The sequence below is a fragment of the Oryza glaberrima genome, chromosome 2 (assembly GCF_000147395.1).
Source record: "Oryza glaberrima chromosome 2, OglaRS2, whole genome shotgun sequence".
Lineage (NCBI taxonomy): Eukaryota > Viridiplantae > Streptophyta > Magnoliopsida > Poales > Poaceae > Oryza > Oryza glaberrima.
Window position 1 is genome coordinate 12,281,401 of NC_068327.1, and position 18,506 is coordinate 12,299,906.

At 42.1% G+C, this 18,506-nt stretch overlaps 1 protein-coding gene and 1 pseudogene across 1 annotated transcript; one reads left to right on the forward strand and one right to left on the reverse strand.

Moving 5' to 3' along the window:
- The first annotated feature begins 8,681 nt into the window (after window positions 1–8,681).
- Window positions 8,682–11,175, forward strand: LOC127761726 (ubiquinol oxidase 2, mitochondrial-like). Its single transcript, XM_052286056.1, has 4 exons — window positions 8,682–9,169; window positions 9,279–9,407; window positions 10,214–10,702; window positions 10,831–11,175. Exons 1-4 carry the CDS (start codon window positions 8,822–8,824, stop codon window positions 10,888–10,890), a joined length of 1,026 nt encoding a protein of 341 aa, XP_052142016.1. The 5' UTR covers window positions 8,682–8,821; the 3' UTR covers window positions 10,891–11,175.
- A 1,937-nt stretch (window positions 11,176–13,112) lies between these two features.
- On the reverse strand, window positions 13,113–14,738 carry LOC127763784 (uncharacterized; annotated as a pseudogene).
- Window positions 14,739–18,506: the final 3,768 nt, after the last annotated feature.

Consider the following 18,506-nt stretch of genomic DNA (forward strand, 5'->3'; position numbering starts at 1 on the left):
AAGGGAGGGGCACATGCAATGCTCATGGCGGTCGGCGAGGTCATCAAGCGGGAGAGTTTAGAGCTCTTATGCGTGCTCGAGCTTGTGCTAGCCACTAGGTTGAGGAAGCAAGAGGGAGGAGGTGGCCTAGCAAGGAGGTGGAGGAGGAAGGAGGGAGAGAGAGATTGGCACCGTCCTCGCTTCCCCCATGAGTGGTATGGTCCGATGGATGAAGCATGTGGCAACAGTGCACATCGAGCAAGCGAAGAGGCCCCCTCGGGAAATGTCGAAGGACTCTGTCGCCATGTCACATAAAAAAAACCTAGTGTAAGCAATTGACGGTTGTTATAGACCAATAAAGGAGAATTAGATATGTTTATAATGCATATTTATTTTAGAATAATATAGTTCCACTTGTGCTTGGAGAATAATTTGTTGCAGGAATTGAGCAAATAAAATAAAGAGAAATGAGGAAAAGTCACTCCTAAGCAAGCATATGGATAAGATGGGCCCACAAGACAAGTGTAACCGTCCTAGAAACTGCATTAATTGCCACAACCGTTATAGGGACCAACCTATCAGTGACCCTGCCGAAGCTGGAGGCCTGTTGGGCCAGCGTAGGTTCGGCCGAACCCTAGCGGCGCCCAATCAACCTGGCCCTCCATGGTACACTCCGGATGCACTCTCAATGATGGTTGCGGGGTAGAATGGTCATTTCGCCTTTTCTACAACCGTCATACCGACCCTATAAAAGGAGGAGCTCATTTCACTTACAACACACTCAAGCAAGCTCAAATATCTCTTCTACACTTTAGTTTAGTATTATAGTGCTAAGTGGAGTATAATAGAATAGCTCTCGGAGTCCTCGGAATCTTCGGAGGAATTTCGGTATGACAGTAGTTTTCCTTCTTTCTTTTGTAAGACTTTCGGAATTAATGAAATACTATTCTCTATATGCTCTCGGTACTTTAGTATATCTAAGTATTAACTTTGTTTTATATTTGTATCGGTACAGTTGTATAGTTAGCCTACCAGTGCAGTGGTGTGGGTTTAATATCCGATTACTCGATTACTCTATGTCATCTCGAGGGATGTAGAGTAGTATTTAATAATGTGGACATGGTGTCTAGATTATTAAGTAGCATTATCTGGGCATATATGCTACGGGTCAGTCGAGGTGGGCCGCTGATGGTGACAGCTCAGTACGGGTATTCCTCCACGATAGTATATATTCCTAAGAAACTTTCCTGGGAGGGTACTCCTCCGTATTTAGCACCCGGTTGGACGGCCATGACAGGTTGTCGTAAGAAACTCGGTAACCCGGAGTGGTCTCTCGAATCACCATGAGGGCATTGTTACGGGGTATTGGCTATATGGTTGTATACTACCAGATGTAGACTAAAGTTGAGCATATATTAGAATTATATAAATTGATTGCTTTTCTATTTCTTCTTCCACTTAGTTTAGGAATGATTAAATGAGATATATGAGTGCTTAGCTTCGTGTCACCCTACCGGTATAAATATTTTAACCCCTGCTTAGACTTTGATTATACAAGTGGCATGTATATATTATTAGCATAGTTCTCTCTTACAATCTTCCTTAGGATTACATAAATACGATACCTTAGAATACTCCCGAGTGAAATGATATAATTAATGGTATATCCGTGCGCTTGCGGATTTCTTCTGTAACCATATATATACCAGGACCATTTCTAGCGCCATTGCTGGAAATTTATATTTCTACTGATGTCGTTAAGAAATACCAATATAAGCGCCATGTAAATGCGATATAGGACCAATCATCATTAAAACTATCCAGCGAGGTAAATTGATTCGGTTTAACAATTGAGGGGGTCTTTATACCTGTTTTATGGTTGAAGTACGCGAATCAAACTATGCTCATGGTTAATGAAGGCAGAGTGGACTGTTTCCATTTCCCTACATGTTCATGTGCATCTAGGACACGAGGAAAGAACTTTCTGACCAGTAACATATTGTTTTAAGCAAAAGGTCCATTTTGTATCCCTTAAGGTAAAAAACCCACCCATAAACTTTAATTGGATGCTATGTATATTCCTAAACTTTCTATAATGTTTATTTTTCATCTTTTGACTAAATTTGAAGTAGTATTAATGACAAGGTGCTGATGTGGCAATGTTATGTAGTCCCGACTACATATATTATTTCAACAAATATTAGTACATGTCCCCATAAAAAATAATCAAAAACTTATCACCTCTCTTATGGATCATTAAAAACAAAATATTTTTTTTGAAAGGAACATAAAATATAATTTGACTACTTAAAAATAGTGCTTGAATCTGAATAAAATCAAAATTTAAGAGAAAATTAAACATTATTTTGGTTGGATCAAATTTATGTAAATTATTTTTTTCCAATTTGTAACAATTATTTCTTTATGAATTTTCTAATTATGTTACTAATTTTTAAAATTCAAGTACATAAACCATGGATGCAATTTAATTTTTATTTTCAAAATTTATATTTTACTTCAAAAGAATCTATAAAAAACTTTCAGTTGCATATTAGCATATATTTAACCTAAATCAATTGGAGCCGTTGCAAAACAGAGGATGTTCCAAGAACAAAAAAAAATGTATTCATACAAATTATAATACTATTTTCCGTGCACCAAATATTGTTTTTATTGCTTACAAAATGTATTAGATGTTTTACATACCATATGGGATAAATGATATTTTTTAAGTCATTTACATATTTAAATTCAAAAGAATTTTTAGCCTTAAAATACATGCTATGTCATGTTGATAAAAGCAATTAAAAATTTTATTGAAGTCTCTCTGAACAATTGTCTTTGAATTTTTTTGTTGAACATAATTGAATTTGATCAATTGATTATTATAAACAGATATAAAGTAAATCATAATATATGTTATTACAAATCAAGGTTTTCTTGGTAGTAATTCACTGTATGTGTTGTTCGATGGGGTTTAATTAAGTAGGTACTCCGGCCTCTGGACAATATTATATGACGTTGGGAGTATTAAATGTTGCAAGAATTATATAACTTGCTCAAAGATTTTGAGACCAAACTAACTGACCTAACAAAAACTTAGAATTGATAAACTATTTCATACAACTCGCAAAAGCGTGACAAAAAAGCATTAAGGGAGACCAAGAGCTTACGCCCATAGATTACTCAGTTACTGCCAAGTCAACAAAGTAGTGGCCGAGATAGAATTGGTCTAGCTATTCCATTCTCATCACGAAATACCATATTATAGAGCAATTGTGCACATATAAAATAGAGTACATGCTCTAGATAAAAAGAAAGAATGTTCGATAAGGATGAGAAAACATAAAGTATGGACGGACCGAACAAGCGAGATTGTGTGTCTTTGAAAACATAGATTGTGTTTAGATCGAGGGGTGAAAGGTTTTGGCGTGTCACATCGAATATACGGACACACATTTGAAGTATTAAACGTAGACTAATAATAAAACAAATTATAGATTCCGTATGTAAACTGCGAGACGAATTTATTAAGCCAATTAATCTGTCATTAGCAAATATTTACTATAGCACCACATTGTCAAATCATGGAGCAATTAGGTTTAAAAGATTCGTCTCGCAATTTACACACAATATATGTAATTAGTTATTTTTTTATTTATATTTAATAATTCATACATGTATTCAAACATTTGATGTGACATGGTGAAAAATTTTACCGCCATCTAAAAATAGGCCCATACAAACACCTCCACAAGCTAATTGACATATTAAAACTAACGTGCATGTAAAGCATGCTAGCTCTTGGAAACAAATTAAGCAGTTCAAGGCGGGAAGAGTGGTGGCCACATCAACCCCTTTGACATCACTGCCAATGGTTATTCATATATACCGTTGTAACACCAGCATATACTCCTACATTGACTAATATTTATATCTATAACAACAAGGTTGACTGCGCCATTGGAAACTATACATGGGGGACTACCTATACATTTATCGACAAATATTTTCCCAAAAATTTGACAGATGTAATTATAGTACAATCGTAGTGTAATTACACTTTAATTTATATGTAATTACACTGTAACTTGCATGTAACTACAGTGTAACTTATATGTAAGTTTCACATAATTTTGAATCGTTAGATCTATTACAAGATTTGTTTTGGTGAGGAAAAAAATAAATCATAGCACACAAATATGTGAAAGAATTTGTTCCCACGACCTCCATTTTACCGAAATAACATGTTACAGAGAGATTTTTGGAAGTTACATAAGTTACACTATAGTTACAGTGTAATTACATGCAAGTTACAGTGTAATTACACTACGATTGTACTGGAATTACATCTGTTAAATTTTTGGGGAAAAACTTATCGACAAATATATAGCAAAATCGATACATGGCCATGTGCTCTGCACCTCTCTTGACCTAGCTAGAGAAAGCAATGTCTTCCTTGAATTAATACTTGACCGACAAGAAAAGAATTTGAAATTTGTGTAGTTTGTTCAACACATGCATATATGATACGTCTCGGTGGAGGGGCATGGCGTGTGCAAACCACGCGAAAACGCGAGATACGCTGAACCTGTTGCATGTGCATATGCGCGACGCGCGTCCGTTCCACTTGGCCGGATTTGCACACACGTAATGTGAACGCGAGCCGTCGAACGCGTGATCCCGTTTTCCTTTCTCGGCTGGCGGCACGAGACATATCGCGCCGAATATACCACCAGGGTAGAGGAGATAGCTTAGATATTAGAATAGGAATTGTTCGGGATCTTCACGTCGGGGGTACGCGGGCGCTCGTTTCGCAATCGTCATCGCTGACGTCATGCGGGGGGGGGGGGGGGGGGGGCATGCGTTGCTACTAAGGCCAGCGAACTCTATGGGTCCGTACGTGACCACGTGTATAGTGTACGTATGAGTAATCTCTATTTATATAGCGCGGTAGTACTAATTAAAACTGTTAGTCACCGAGGGTACTAACATAATTTGATTAGGTGCACCGTCGCACCAGGTTGTTCTTTTATAAAATTATGGTATGAAAGAATTGAACAGCAAAGGCGAATCCAACGTTTGTATCGGGGGCTCGGGCGTTCTCCTTCGATCCCATGGAAGAAAGAGAGAGGGAGGGGGAATAAGACGTACCGAGAGGAAGAAGAGTAGAGAGTTTGAAGAGAAAGAAGAAGTACTTCCTCCAAGCTCATTCAAGATGCAATGTAATAACTGTATAAGAGTATACTCGTGTAATGTTTTCTGGCCATTGTTGGATATGCAGAGTTTATAAAATTTTTTTGTTCTATGGATAAATAAGGCAAAACTCAGTTCTTAATCTTTATATTGAGAAATACTTCAAGCCATGATATGTTATTTATGAGCCAAATGCTCCAAGCCATAATAATAGGAACATCACTGAGTGAGCTATTGTCAAATTAGTACCGGTTTGCTATTTGTGTTGGTTTTCATAGTCGAAGCTAGGGATTTATGGGTTTAAATCATGGTATGTACAAATATTATGCCACTTGTATATCATGATCATAGCTGGACTTTACCTTTTTAGTTATATTAGGAGGCGCATTCATGGTTAGTATATAAGTATCTACGTTGTAAAATAATTTCCTTGCTTAATTAACATATAAAAAATTATTATGCCCTCGTCGAGCACGGTGGTGCGGGTGACCACCTAGGAAGGGTTGCCGGTAGGGATGAAACGGAGCATATAGTTTCCATCCGCTTCGGAGAAAAAGGAATACTGATACCTTTCAGAGCAGATAAGTCTCGGATAGTTTTGATACGGATACGGATATTTATATTTTCTCCCGGATATAAATATAAATATGGTATCAGGGGTTTCTGACAGATATGAATAATAATACGGATCTCTAGTGAACAAGCTATTCAGATATCAGCTGAATCCATAAGACATATCCCATTTCTTTATAACTCTACGACCTTTAATCTATCTTTTTAGATTTTAATAATAGCACATATCTTAACACTAGTCCACACTATTAATATTATTTAAACTTTTAAATATTTTTATATATTATAGTATATTTTATATAAATGAGCTAATTATAAATGATGATATTTGTTTCTATTAGAAGTTGGGGGGTGGTTTCCGTGTTATGAAAAAAAAATGTTTCTGTATTTCTGTCCGATCATATTCGTATTATTCGAGATAATTCGTATTTGTTTCTATATCCGAACTACTTGTATATATTCATTTCAGTATGAAAATGAATATAGTATGAGCATCCCTAATTATATTCAACGTTGCCCGTGGATCTGCTGGTGCTTCCTTGTCATCGGAAAGGAATATCTTTATTAGTTGTACTTGCCCAGAGATCCAGCGCAGTAGGGGATACTGGGGATACTCCAAGTGTTCGAATCTTTTCGCCTTCTTGAGGACGTTCCAAGTGTTCCGACGTTGTGCTTAGAATTGTCATCACTGACGTCAGCAACATATGCAAGAGTTTCTATATATATCCAAGCTTATGGAGTATGTTGTGTAGTTACACGTGCTACGTACATGCATGCATGTATCCGATATAGTACATCCGAACATTTTTTTTTCTATGTATGGTCACAGAGAAAAACCACACCGTAAAACAGATCGTTCAGAACACGGTTGAGAAACTCATCTTAATTTAATCCTGATTTGCAGCCTCTTAAGTCCCGGATTGTAAACCGGGACGTCTAATCCGGAACTAAAGATGCCCATCTTTAATTCCAGTAACAATCGCATCGAGAATACATGCATGTACAGTAATTGTAGACAAATTATCTTATTTTTCAAAATAATACATTTTCTCGATCGGTGCATAGTTTCAAACTTTCGATATAGAAATGGAGATGGCTCAAAAAATAATAATTAGTTGTGAAGATGACTTGTTCGTTCGAAAAAAAAAATTGTGAGATGACCCACGTTGAATTTCTATGATATTCATCCACATTGCATTTTAAATTTCTCTGACTATTTATATTTCATAGGAAAAGGTGTACACACACAGTAGCTAGGTATAGATCATAATAATATTACACATGATTTGAATTCTCTGGGTTCATCCGGAAATGGCAAGCTTCCTTTTCCAACAAGGATTCGTGCTGGTAAATCATCGTTCGTCAGGAATGCGTCACTGTCATTCCTATGGGCGCAATGTTCCCGACCGGAATAGCACAGTAATTCTTCACTTCTTGACAGTTGAAATATGAGAAATTCGATAATATCTACAAGCATCTCTCAATCAACTAATTAAGTCTACGTACTGTGATGTACGCTACCTGTATATACGAAGACCACTTCTATAATAAATATACCATAAGATAACACATAAAAATAAACATTTATGTCTGCGGTCCATAATCCATTTACACAGGTATTTTTCCAAGCCTCCCTATAAAAGCGCCCGTATAAATTAATTAAGGACTTGTGCATGTGGATTCCACAATTGCTGGCTCCCTTAAGGAACTGGCCATAAAAATAAATTTTCAATTTTTATTTTAATTTGTAGGCGCAAAAGAACCCTAAAAATATTTTATATTTTAGTAGGCATGTAATGGAAATGTTCATTTGACGAATAGAGCATGTCTCCATCCGAGTTCATTTGAAAAACAAAAAAAATATTTTTTAAGAAAAGGTTTGAGAGCTTGTATCTAATATTTGGTCCCCTAAATTATCTTAAATGAAAAGGCGTTCATCCTTTGTAGATCTCGTCGAGGGTTACAACTTTCATATAAATTAAGGTTTCTTAAAAATATTGAATACAAGTTTATATAAAGTTTCATACAAAGCTGTAAACCATGCATATTTCCTTAAATTACTTTTTAGTTTGAGTGTTTACTTATGTTATGCTCCATATGAGTTCATATGTTACGTAACTTGATATTGTGACCATAGTAGGCCATATTAATTAAAGGCTAAAAGAACTTTGGTTTACCTTAATCGGATGCATTTTCTATAAATTTTTAAAGTACAGACATCTAAAAGATCTTGTAACGAATATTTAGACACTAAAAAAATCTTAAATATAAAAACTTTCAACTACAAAGTTGTAAATCTCTTGTCTATCTCTACAATTTTGATGTAGAACATATCTCCATCCGAGGTTGTTTGAAAAAACTCAAAAATTCATTTTCAAAAATATACCTAATTAATAGCTTGTAATAATATTTGGGACCTAATTAATACCTAATTCAGAGTAGTCCTGCTATATTTTTAGCTCAGTTTATGACATATTATTGAGCGTGGATCGTAGTGGCAGATTATCTAATTGATTATAGTGATAAATAAAAAAATTGATAAATAAACTTAAAAAAAACTTAAAACAAGTGGTCTGAGTAATACTAGAAGAATTTTTTTAAGTAAATGTATTTTTCAAAGCATGGAGAAAATAAGATCCGTTTCAATGTTTCGGTAAATAATCACTAATCCTTAGCTGGTGAGAAAATCTTGCGCACATGAGGTTATCTGGCATAGCTAGCTGTGAGGAAATAGAAAGTATAGACACTATTGTGAATTCGTGATCATAATAAAGTTAGGGTCCTTCCACTTTCCAACTCCCAGTGGCCAACTTGTTGGCAATTACACAGACAGCCTCAGCGAAGCATGGAAAAAGATGGCAACTTGCCCTCTACTACACAGCGTCTCTCCACCTGTATATAAACCCTCCCTTCTCTCCCCACACATGCATAGCAGTGCTAGAGAGAGAAACAAATTAACCAAGAAATCCTCCTGAGAAGGATACTGACAGTGCACGCCAGCTAGCTAATCACTCCACCAGTTTCGGGGGAAAAAAAAAATCAAGGGTTTCGAGATCCTAGCTCGCTAGCATCAATGGCCCTGGTGCAGTCGGCGCGGCGTGCCGCGGGGCCGGCGGCGAGCCGGCTCTTCTCGACGGCGTCGGTGGCGGCGGCCGGCCGCTCCCCCGTTGCTGGCCTGCCGAAGGCGCTGCCGCGGCCGGCCGTATCGTCGCTGTGGATGGTTGGCGCCGCCGCCGCGCCCCGCCGCTTTGCCGGCACGGCGGCGGCGGGCGGTGTCGACGTGACCGCGCCGACGGCGACGCCACCGGCGGCGGCGGCGAAGAAAGAGGAGTCGGAGAAGGAGGCGGCGAGCTACTGGGGCGTGGCGCCGACGAGGCTCGTCAAGGAGGACGGCACGGTGTGGAAGTGGTCCTGCTTCCGGGTACGCATGCACTGGCACAGCACGTTGATTAATTAATTAATCAGTTAACAAAGCTCCGTTAATCACCGTCGTTAAAGCTCGCTGGTTAACTCACTCTACTGTTGAACAGCCGTGGGACACGTACGAAGCTGACGTGGCGATCGATCTGACGAAACACCACAACCCGGCGACGCTCGGTGACAAGGTTGCCAGGTGGACGGTCAAATCGTTGCGCTGGCCGGTTGACCTCTTCTTCCAGGTAACCCCCCTTCGCTTTCCTCATTTCTGTATCGTTTCTGAAATGAAATGATGTAGTACAATCTAATACAAATCACATGCAATTCCTGAATCTTTAACTATGCTGCTGCCTACTCTACATGCTTGCGAGTCGTCTACATATGCTTGGAATTTTTTTCTTAGCATAGAGATCATTGATTTGTTTAACTGAAAAATTAATCAAGGATCATTTTCGAATCGGCGAACTTTACAGCCGAAGATCTGGACCGTCCAGTGAGTTCAGTTCAGCTGGATGAGTTCGGACCATACGGCTGAGCAGCTTCGAAATAATTGAATTTGAATGAACTCTCTCATACACTCGATCTTCGGAACAGTGATCTCCGGGCCCATTGGTCCACTACAAGCCCAAGCTCAAATACGGTCCTGTTGGACTTGGGCCGAACCGTGAATACCGGTGAACTCTTTTGGGTAATCCTGTTGTTGGGTTCTATGGGCCCTGGCACGAAACAATGGCCGGGCCGGGCCGGGCTTGGCAGTCTTGGACTGGGCTTCGGGTTCCATTTGATATTTTTCAACCTGCAAGAAAGAACATGCTTGACTGACTGACAGACAGGTAACCATACTCTGTTTTCCCCTGTTCTTTCGAGCTAGTACTAACTGCTATCGTCATGACCCGGGTGAGATTGTAAATGGAACGAACGATTACTCTAATGAGATTTTATCGTGACGAAGCGATTAATTCATATCGAGAGTTGATAATTGACCAGATTGCTAATCAACTAGTAGCAGCAATGATGAATGAATTCTGATGGTCAATTTGGTTGTCAGAGGAGGTACGGGTGCCGGGCGATGATGCTGGAGACGGTGGCGGCGGTGCCGGGGATGGTGGCCGGCGCGGTGCTGCACCTGCGTTCGCTGCGGCGGTTCGAGCACAGCGGCGGGTGGATCCGGGCGCTGCTGGAGGAGGCCGAGAACGAGCGGATGCACCTAATGACGTTCATGGAGGTGTCGCAGCCGCGGTGGTACGAGCGGGCGCTGGTGGTCGCCGTCCAGGGCGCCTTCTTCAACGCCTACCTCGCCTCCTACCTCCTCTCCCCTCGCTTCGCCCACCGCATCGTCGGCTACCTCGAGGAGGAGGCCGTCCACTCCTACACCGAGTTCCTCCGCGACCTCGACGCCGGCAAGATCGACGACGTCCCCGCCCCCGCCATCGCCATCGACTACTGGCGCCTCCCCGCCGACGCCACCCTCAGGGACGTCGTCATGGTCGTCCGCGCCGACGAGGCCCACCACCGCGACGTCAACCACTACGCCTCCGTACGCTTCCCTCACTCCCTCACCTTGTGTTGGACGATGCATCATGTCTCGCAATTTCGAAGCAAAACAAAAAGGAGAAGAAATTTGAACGAATTTTGCTAACTTTGTCCATGGCTGTGGATGTGCAGGACATACATTACCAGGGGCACGCGCTGAGGGAGGTGGCCGCGCCGCTCGGCTACCACTGATCGGACGGACGGACACGATCTATCGCCATTAAGGGATCAATAAATATCCGGAGACAATAATTGTAGTATTATTTGGACGCATGCAATGATCGTTGCAGTTCCTCTCAACACTTTTGTGATATTTCAGAATTTTTTACTCCTTGTGCTGTGTTCGTTGTGGTTGTATATACAGCTGGTTTGTTAGTTTACTGTGGTGTCGGTCTCAATTAAGGGATGTGAAAATTGATTGGAACTGTGAACCAATTTATTTTACATATATGATACTATATGTCTTTTTGTTGGTTTCGTTAGCACTGATGCAATTGCAGTCTGGTCGTTTTTCGGAATTTCTTCCCGCTTCTGGTGGTATCCGTGTATAATGGATATTTAGGGTGTGTTTGAGAAGAAGGGGACTGGGGAGATTGGGAAGATACGCAAAACGAGGTGAGCCATTAGCACATAATTAATTGAGTATTAACTATTTTTAAACTTCAAAAATGGATTAATATGATTTTTTAAAGCAACTTTCCTATAGAAATTTTTTTAATAAAACGCGCTGTTTAGTAGTTTGAGAAGCGTGCGCATGGAAAACGAGATGATTTTCTCTCTCAATCCTCCAGATTGCCCAGGAACGAACGAAGCCTTAGAAATTTTAGAAATTGGGATTTGAGATACAGATGATGCCTTCTATGAACGGCATATTTTTTTTCAAATCAAAACAAATGCATGAGGTATTTTCGGCGCGTCCCACTTCAGCATCAGCGTCCAGTAGTTCATGCATGGGCGCCAGAACGCGATGTTGGGCTTGCCAGACACTATGGCGGCGGCGCAATACGGGTTTCTGTTTTGTTCTTTTACAACATTATACAGCTCTACAATGTACTGCTGCCCCACATTTCTCAACACTTGTACAGTTCACTGATTTGAAAGATTCAGAACAGGAATGTTCCATCTTCTTTTTTTTTTCGAATAAGGAATGTTCCATCTTTTTTTTTTCGAACAAGAAGGAATGTTCCATACTTCCATCTACATTTCCATGGTATATCAGTACACCCTGTCACTGCTTCTGATGGTATAAACAGGAATTTGAGATGCAAATAATGGCTTATGCTGTCATGCAACAGATGAACGAAAATTTTTGTCTCCAGCAATGGATGACATATACTGAAACTATCTAAGAATAGTTTAAAGACCGATGGGAACAATGAGAAGCATAACATGGACATATTCAGACGGTTTTAGGTAGCCTGACAAGAGAGGCGTCCGGTCCAACAAGGTTCAGGTTTACACAAGTTAATAAGAGATACCAACTTTAATAAGAGAAATCAACTTCTTCCTGGGCACGGTAGCACGTCGTCGATGTTAGACAATCTCAATGTTTCATCACTCAATGGTCATTCATGTCTCAAATTAGACATTTCTAACCAGACACTTATGACTCACACTATGAGTTGAAAGCTCCAAATTTTTCACACAGAAAATGTCAGTATAAAGCATCCGAATTCAGAAGGACCATGACATCCACAGTTTATACCTAACAAACTGTTCAAAACAAATCCATCGTTGTCCAGAACAACCTGAACTGCTGATTTATGTTTCATTTTAGCACTGCAAATACGAACCAGCTTCACATTTCTAGTTCATAAAAACATTGGAAACAATCTTTGAGAAAAGAAGAAAAATCAGAATGAACATGGAAGTCTTAAGTTATTAATCAGCTGTCAGAAGTGAGCTAGAAAACTTACAGGGTGCATCATTCAGTAACTAAGCTACGCAGAGATCAGACGTTCTCAAAGAATGTTAAAATGATTAACGTCACAACAAAGGCATCAAGCATTGAAACAGAGGCATCATGCATCAATAGAAGAAATAGTAACAGAGGTCACAAACTCAGTAATCAGCACGATTGCCATGGGTCAGGAAAACTTTTACCAAAACCTCCTAACCGCGAGTCTGAAATATTGCCAGAGATAAGCATCAGTACCAAAATTTTCATTCATGTCATGATGTAGTAACAATGATTCATGTCTCATTTCACCAGAGTACTGAAAAATCTGCACAATATTGCTGTGTCATAAGAACATGTGAAACAGTCGTGCAGAAATGATGAAAGAATCAACATGAAAATAGCAGTATTAAGTTTCTAATCAATTTTCAGAAGTGAACTAGGAAATTGTAGCAAGGCATCATTCAGTAATTAGAAAAATGCAGAGATCAAAGTTTCTCACAGTAGAATGATAAAATGATTTAACAGCACAGCTGAGGCATCAGGCATCATATCAATGGAAGAAACAGCAAGACAGATCACAACCTTACTGCATCATCACTCATCAGTATCTAATCATTCATGTCTCAAACCTCACTCAAAACACATTGCAAAATTTTGAAGGATTACCAGATCTGAATTACCAGAATACCGAACCAACCTGCACAAAATTCTACCCATCCTGATGTTCCTGCAGTCTCAGCTGTTCCCCTTGTTTGATTAGTTGCTCCATAAACCACTTACGACTAAGGGCCTCGTATGGGGGCAGATAGAACCAAGTCCACGGCGAGGAGTCTGATGGCGGCTCTCGCGGCAGGCAGCGGACGATGCCCTGCTCGCAGCATCTGCCGGTGTCGCCGCAGGGGAACGGGCCCTCAACCTGCTGCGCCTGCGAGGTCGAGCTCCCTGCGCCGTTGAACCTCGCGGAGTCATCCAGGAAGTAGATGTTGGGAGGGCACTGGCTGGATTTCCTCATCTCGACGGCGCAGGACAGCCTCGCACGAGGAAGATCGTCCGGTCTGCGAGGGTGTCCAAGGTGAGTTTCTTCCAGGACGGCGGCTTCAGCTCCAGCTTGAAGACGTCGAACGCCACCGTGGCCTTCTCCGTGGAGACGAACCTGACGACCATGAGCAGCTGCCCGCGGGATTCCACGAGGTAGCGGCCGAGCACCTCCCCTGGCCCTGGCATGGTGGGTCGGGGATTTCGGCGGAGCTGGTACTTGTTCACGGATGACATCGTGAGCTCGCCGTGCCTGTCGTTGGCCTTGGGGGTGTACACCAGGAGGTCCTCCTTGTTGTTGAGGACATAGAATCCCCCACCGAGCGGGCCGAAGAAGATGTAGTTGGCGTCCTCGATTGGGTCCTTGGATAGCTGCTTCTGCCACATTTTGAACCCCGAGTCCCACTTCAGCATCGGCGGCACCCAATCGCTCATGCCGGGGCGCCAGAACATGATATTAGGCTTGCCGGAAACTATGGCGGCGGCGTAGTACGGATGAGCCTGACATGGGGTATAGGAGAGGATGACGGCTTGGATGTGGTTGATGAAGGTGGTATCAGGGTTGTTGTTGCGGAGGGATCTCGGGAGGAGGACGCGCTCACCGGTGCAGAGGTTGAGCAGAGCGGGGGCACGATTCCCCGGGACAGAGCGGTCATCATGCGGAATCTCGGCGGCGGCGACCCAACCTTCAAGGTAGGCGCCGCAGAAGCGCGCGCCGCGGGCGTTGTCCGGCAGGCGGGGGCCCTGGTGGGTGCGCTCGCAGGGGATGCAGAAGAAGGAGGTCGCGGTGGTGGACGGCATGAACAGCCACGGTTGCATAGGCGGCAGATGCCGCGTAGCGATGGTGCGCCACCGTGTGCAGACACCGGCGAACATGGAGTAGTCAGGGAGGCAAAGGAGGTGGTGGAGGATGCCGGCGACGCACTCTTCGGGGAGCTCCGCCCACGCCATGTTTGCGTCGGCCATGGGAGGGGGAGGGGGAGGAGGAGGAGTAGTTTCTAGTAACTTTTGGATGGGATTGGGAATGGTGGGAAGAAGAAGAAGAGGGCAAGTGGGAAGATTCTTTGGGAAGGGAATTGCTGTGATTTTATAGGCTTCTCGTCTGAAGCCACGCGACTGCTAATCATTTTCTTCTTGATTGCCAAGTTTTCCTATTGTTCTGCATTTCCATTGTTCTACACTGATCTCCAAGCATTACTCTGTTACGGTATCTGCTTGTTCTGCATTAATTTCTGTTTATTGTAGAAGATTATCTTTGTTTATACTACAGTGCTTTCCATATTCAAAGTAAAAAAAATTCTTCTGTTCTGATCTTTCACAAAATTTACACAGCTCTAAGATGCGTTGCTGTGTTACGAACCCACTCCATGTGATTTAGTGAATTTCTGCACAAGCAAACAATTCTTCCTCCAACACTTGATACATGAGTATTTGGGGATACAAATGGAGGAAATGGAATCAAGACTGAGAATCAGCAGTAGGTTGGAGAAGAAGACATAGATAGAGATTGGAGAAGAGAAGAGAGGTACAGAGGTTGAAGAAGAGAGAGCATTAGAAGGAAGAAGTCAAGTTTTATCTGTTTTGTTCTGTACTGTTTTCTTCCCCATTTGTTGGCTCTGCTCCTTTTGTAGTGGCTGGAGTGGTCGGCTTAGCGTAGCGGATTGGGCCTAGCCAGCCCTGAGCTCAATATGCATACCAATCCGACCCAGTTACATGACATTCTCCCCGCCTTGAAAATCAGCTTGTCCCCAAGTTGATGCAATTGAAGCTCAAGATCAGTGCCTCCAGGATCCCAGGGTAGCTGCAAGTGATCATCAAGAGCTAATCCGTAAGCACCAGCTGATCCATAAAATGCAACCACAAGAGACGACTCCATGCCAATAGAAGTGACAAAACTTGCACTCTGGTGGATGCATTGCACCTCCATTTGTCCAGAATTATAGTTAGGGATCTTGATACTAGTCCCAAGCTTTCTATATGGAAGGACAACAAACATGGTCAATGATAGAGAAATGCTAGATACTTTGCTCACTTGGATACTATTATGAGCATTCTTGTACTTGCAAACTAAGCTGAGATCGAGAGTATCACTCCCTCCCTTCTTCACTTCTGTAGAAATTTGGCAAGCTATTATAGTAACCAAATTGACAATACCTGGATCCCAAGATCTTATTCTTGTCATCTCAGCAATCTTGACATGCACAAGCTTCACTGCCAATTGCACAGTCCCAGCTTCTAGGAAATTTATCAGGGCAAAAGCAGATAATAGCCATGTCCTCCCAACTGCTACAACATGGATCCATTTGCTTGGCATGACAGGAGTCCCTGTCACATCATACACTATATTTTCAGAAACACTGCAATATACAATGCTGATTTGATGATAGTATAGCAACATCTTATCAACACCATCAATTTGTTGCTTTATCATTCCTTGAAAAGGAAACCCTTGGTACGCTGGAGCATCCACCATATATTTTCTCCATTGATAAGGCTTGCTCAAGAAATAATTAGCTGAGAATTTGAACCGACACCAGCTCATAACTTGCTGAACCAGTAAATTTTCATTCTCAAATCGAGTTAGATTGTAGCTTGAAACTAGCTGTCCCAATGACTGCATAGGCAGAGCAGTATCAATCATATCTCCAACTAAAAGATTTGAAAAACTGTACCAACTGGACTTGACAACCTCACACTTCAGTTGCTCTTCCAGTAACATCTGTTCACCCAACAATTGCAGACCTTCTATGGTAGCCTTGGGGACCGAATAGACTGTTATGATAATCTGAATCTTTAGTTTCTGACCATGTAAATTCAGTTTTTCCACTTTACCTTTAACTTCTACTTGAATAGGTGGTGGCCAGGGCTGTAAGAGCTTCACCACCACGCCTCCGCTGCCTTGATTAAATATATCTGGCCATGGCAAGAATCGAAAATCCAGTGGGACTGCTAGTCTCCAGGGAGGTACTACTTGCGGTCTAGCTGTGAAATCTGCCCCTGAGACAAAATCATCGCAGCAGACCTCACATTCAGAAGAGACAACAGGAAGGTTGGTGACAACAATGTGATTGCTTCGGCACAAAGTCAAACACACATCTGTAAATGGTCTGAACACAAAAATGAGCTTGGTATCCACCTTGGTAAACTTGACACAATTATCAGTGACCATACCACCGACATCACCATCAACCTTTTCCTTTTTGCTTTTTGTCAAACCCTTGGTTGGTTTCACTGTCACCATACTAAGCTTGTTAGTGTTGACAAGATGAGTTGAGTTAGCCTCATTACTGACCTCTGATAAGATGGGTACTGGATCAATGTTGACGCTCAGTGCCGTGGCATCTCCATTGCAATCCACACTCACGGTATAATCCTCCTTGGTGTTACGGCATGTCTCCAACATTTTATCGATCATGGCCATCATCTTAGTGTTCAAGTCCTGAGTGGTTTTCTCTGATTTCAACACCTCCTTGTCCATGCCAGCCCCAACATCCTTGGTCTCGGTGGAAGGTGCCGGAGTCGTCATGGTTGTTGATGAAGTTGAGGGTGCCAATGAAGCTTTAGTGGCTAGGAACACGCGTTCTGTTGCAGCTGGTATGCTCTTGGCCCCTGATGTGGTGGTGGCATAACTTGGTCCCAACGTCGAACACTTGGTGGGCATCACGTTAGCACCATTTCCAGGGAAAGACGCGTGTGCTGGACATCAAGCAGGCAACACCCATCGTAAATGTTGCGTTCATTGGTGTCAGATCGAGCCCTTCTGCATCATAGCTTGACCGGAACCAGACTAGCGCCTCAACGCCCCAACAACTCGTGGCGAGCACTTGCACCGCCACTGCTCCATAGCCGTTGTAGACTTGATGTAGTACCTCGCTAGTCATCGGGTAAAGGACTTGGCTCACTTGGACACGAAGAGCAGCGCCAGCACCAGCTCCCAGCCAGCTCAGCATTTCTCTGAACACCTGGCAGGCGCCTCCAGTGAAACCACCTCCAATGCTTGGATCTAGCCTCTGGACGTTGCTGCTGCCACTGTGTGTCATCCACCTTGCCTCCTGGTATGGAATCCCACGGATTGTTGGCTCTGATACCTTATTGTTACGAACCCACTCCATGTGATTTAGTGAATTTTTGCACAAGCAAACAATTCTTCCTCCAACACTTGATACATGAGTTTTTTGGGATACAAATGGAGGAAATGGAATCAAGACTGAGAATCAGCAGTAGGTTGGAGAAGAAGACATAGCTAGAGATTGGAGAAGAGAAGAGAGGTACAGAGGTTGAAGAAGAGAGAGCATTAGAAGGAAGAAGTCAAGTTTTATCTGTTCTGTTCTATTCTGTTTTCTTCCCCATTTGTTGGCTCTGCTCCTTTTGTAGTGGCTGGAGTGGTCGGCTTATCGCAGCGGATTGGGCCTAGCTAGCCCTGAGCTCAATATGCATACCAATCCAACCCAGTTACATGACATGCTGCCCCACATTCCTACTTGTTCTGTTCTTTCACAAAATTTACACAGCTGTAAGATGGGTTGCAGCCCCACATTCCTACTGATTTGGAAGATTCAGAACAGGGAATGCCCCTTCAATCTAATACGTAGTTAATTTCTATAGGCAGACATCACTGTCACAATTTTCATTTCCATTCTGCTGATTCAAGTAACTAAACTGGTTTCATTTCCCACTTCAGTGCAAAAATTGAAGAATATGATATTCGTTCCTGGGCAATGCATACTGTACTTATTTCAATTTCAGCTGAGATTAATGAACTCACATACTCCTATTGTAAGTAAAAACTTGCCACAGTATTATCCAAACTCCGTAGCCTTGTGATTGAAGTACTGAACCATTAACTTTCTTCAGTTGCTTAAGTTTAGGGATG

Bases quoted from the DNA above. Each gene is read 5' to 3' on its own strand.
- LOC127761726 (XM_052286056.1), top strand. From the start codon at position 8,822: ATGGCCCTGGTGCAGTCGGCGCGGCGTGCCGCGGGGCCGGCGGCGAGC. The intron at 9,170-9,278 runs GTACGCATGCAC...ACTGTTGAACAG, and splicing joins GGAAGTGGTCCTGCTTCCGG to CCGTGGGACACGTACGAAGC. The intron at 10,703-10,830 runs GTACGCTTCCCT...GTGGATGTGCAG, and splicing joins ACGTCAACCACTACGCCTCC to GACATACATTACCAGGGGCA.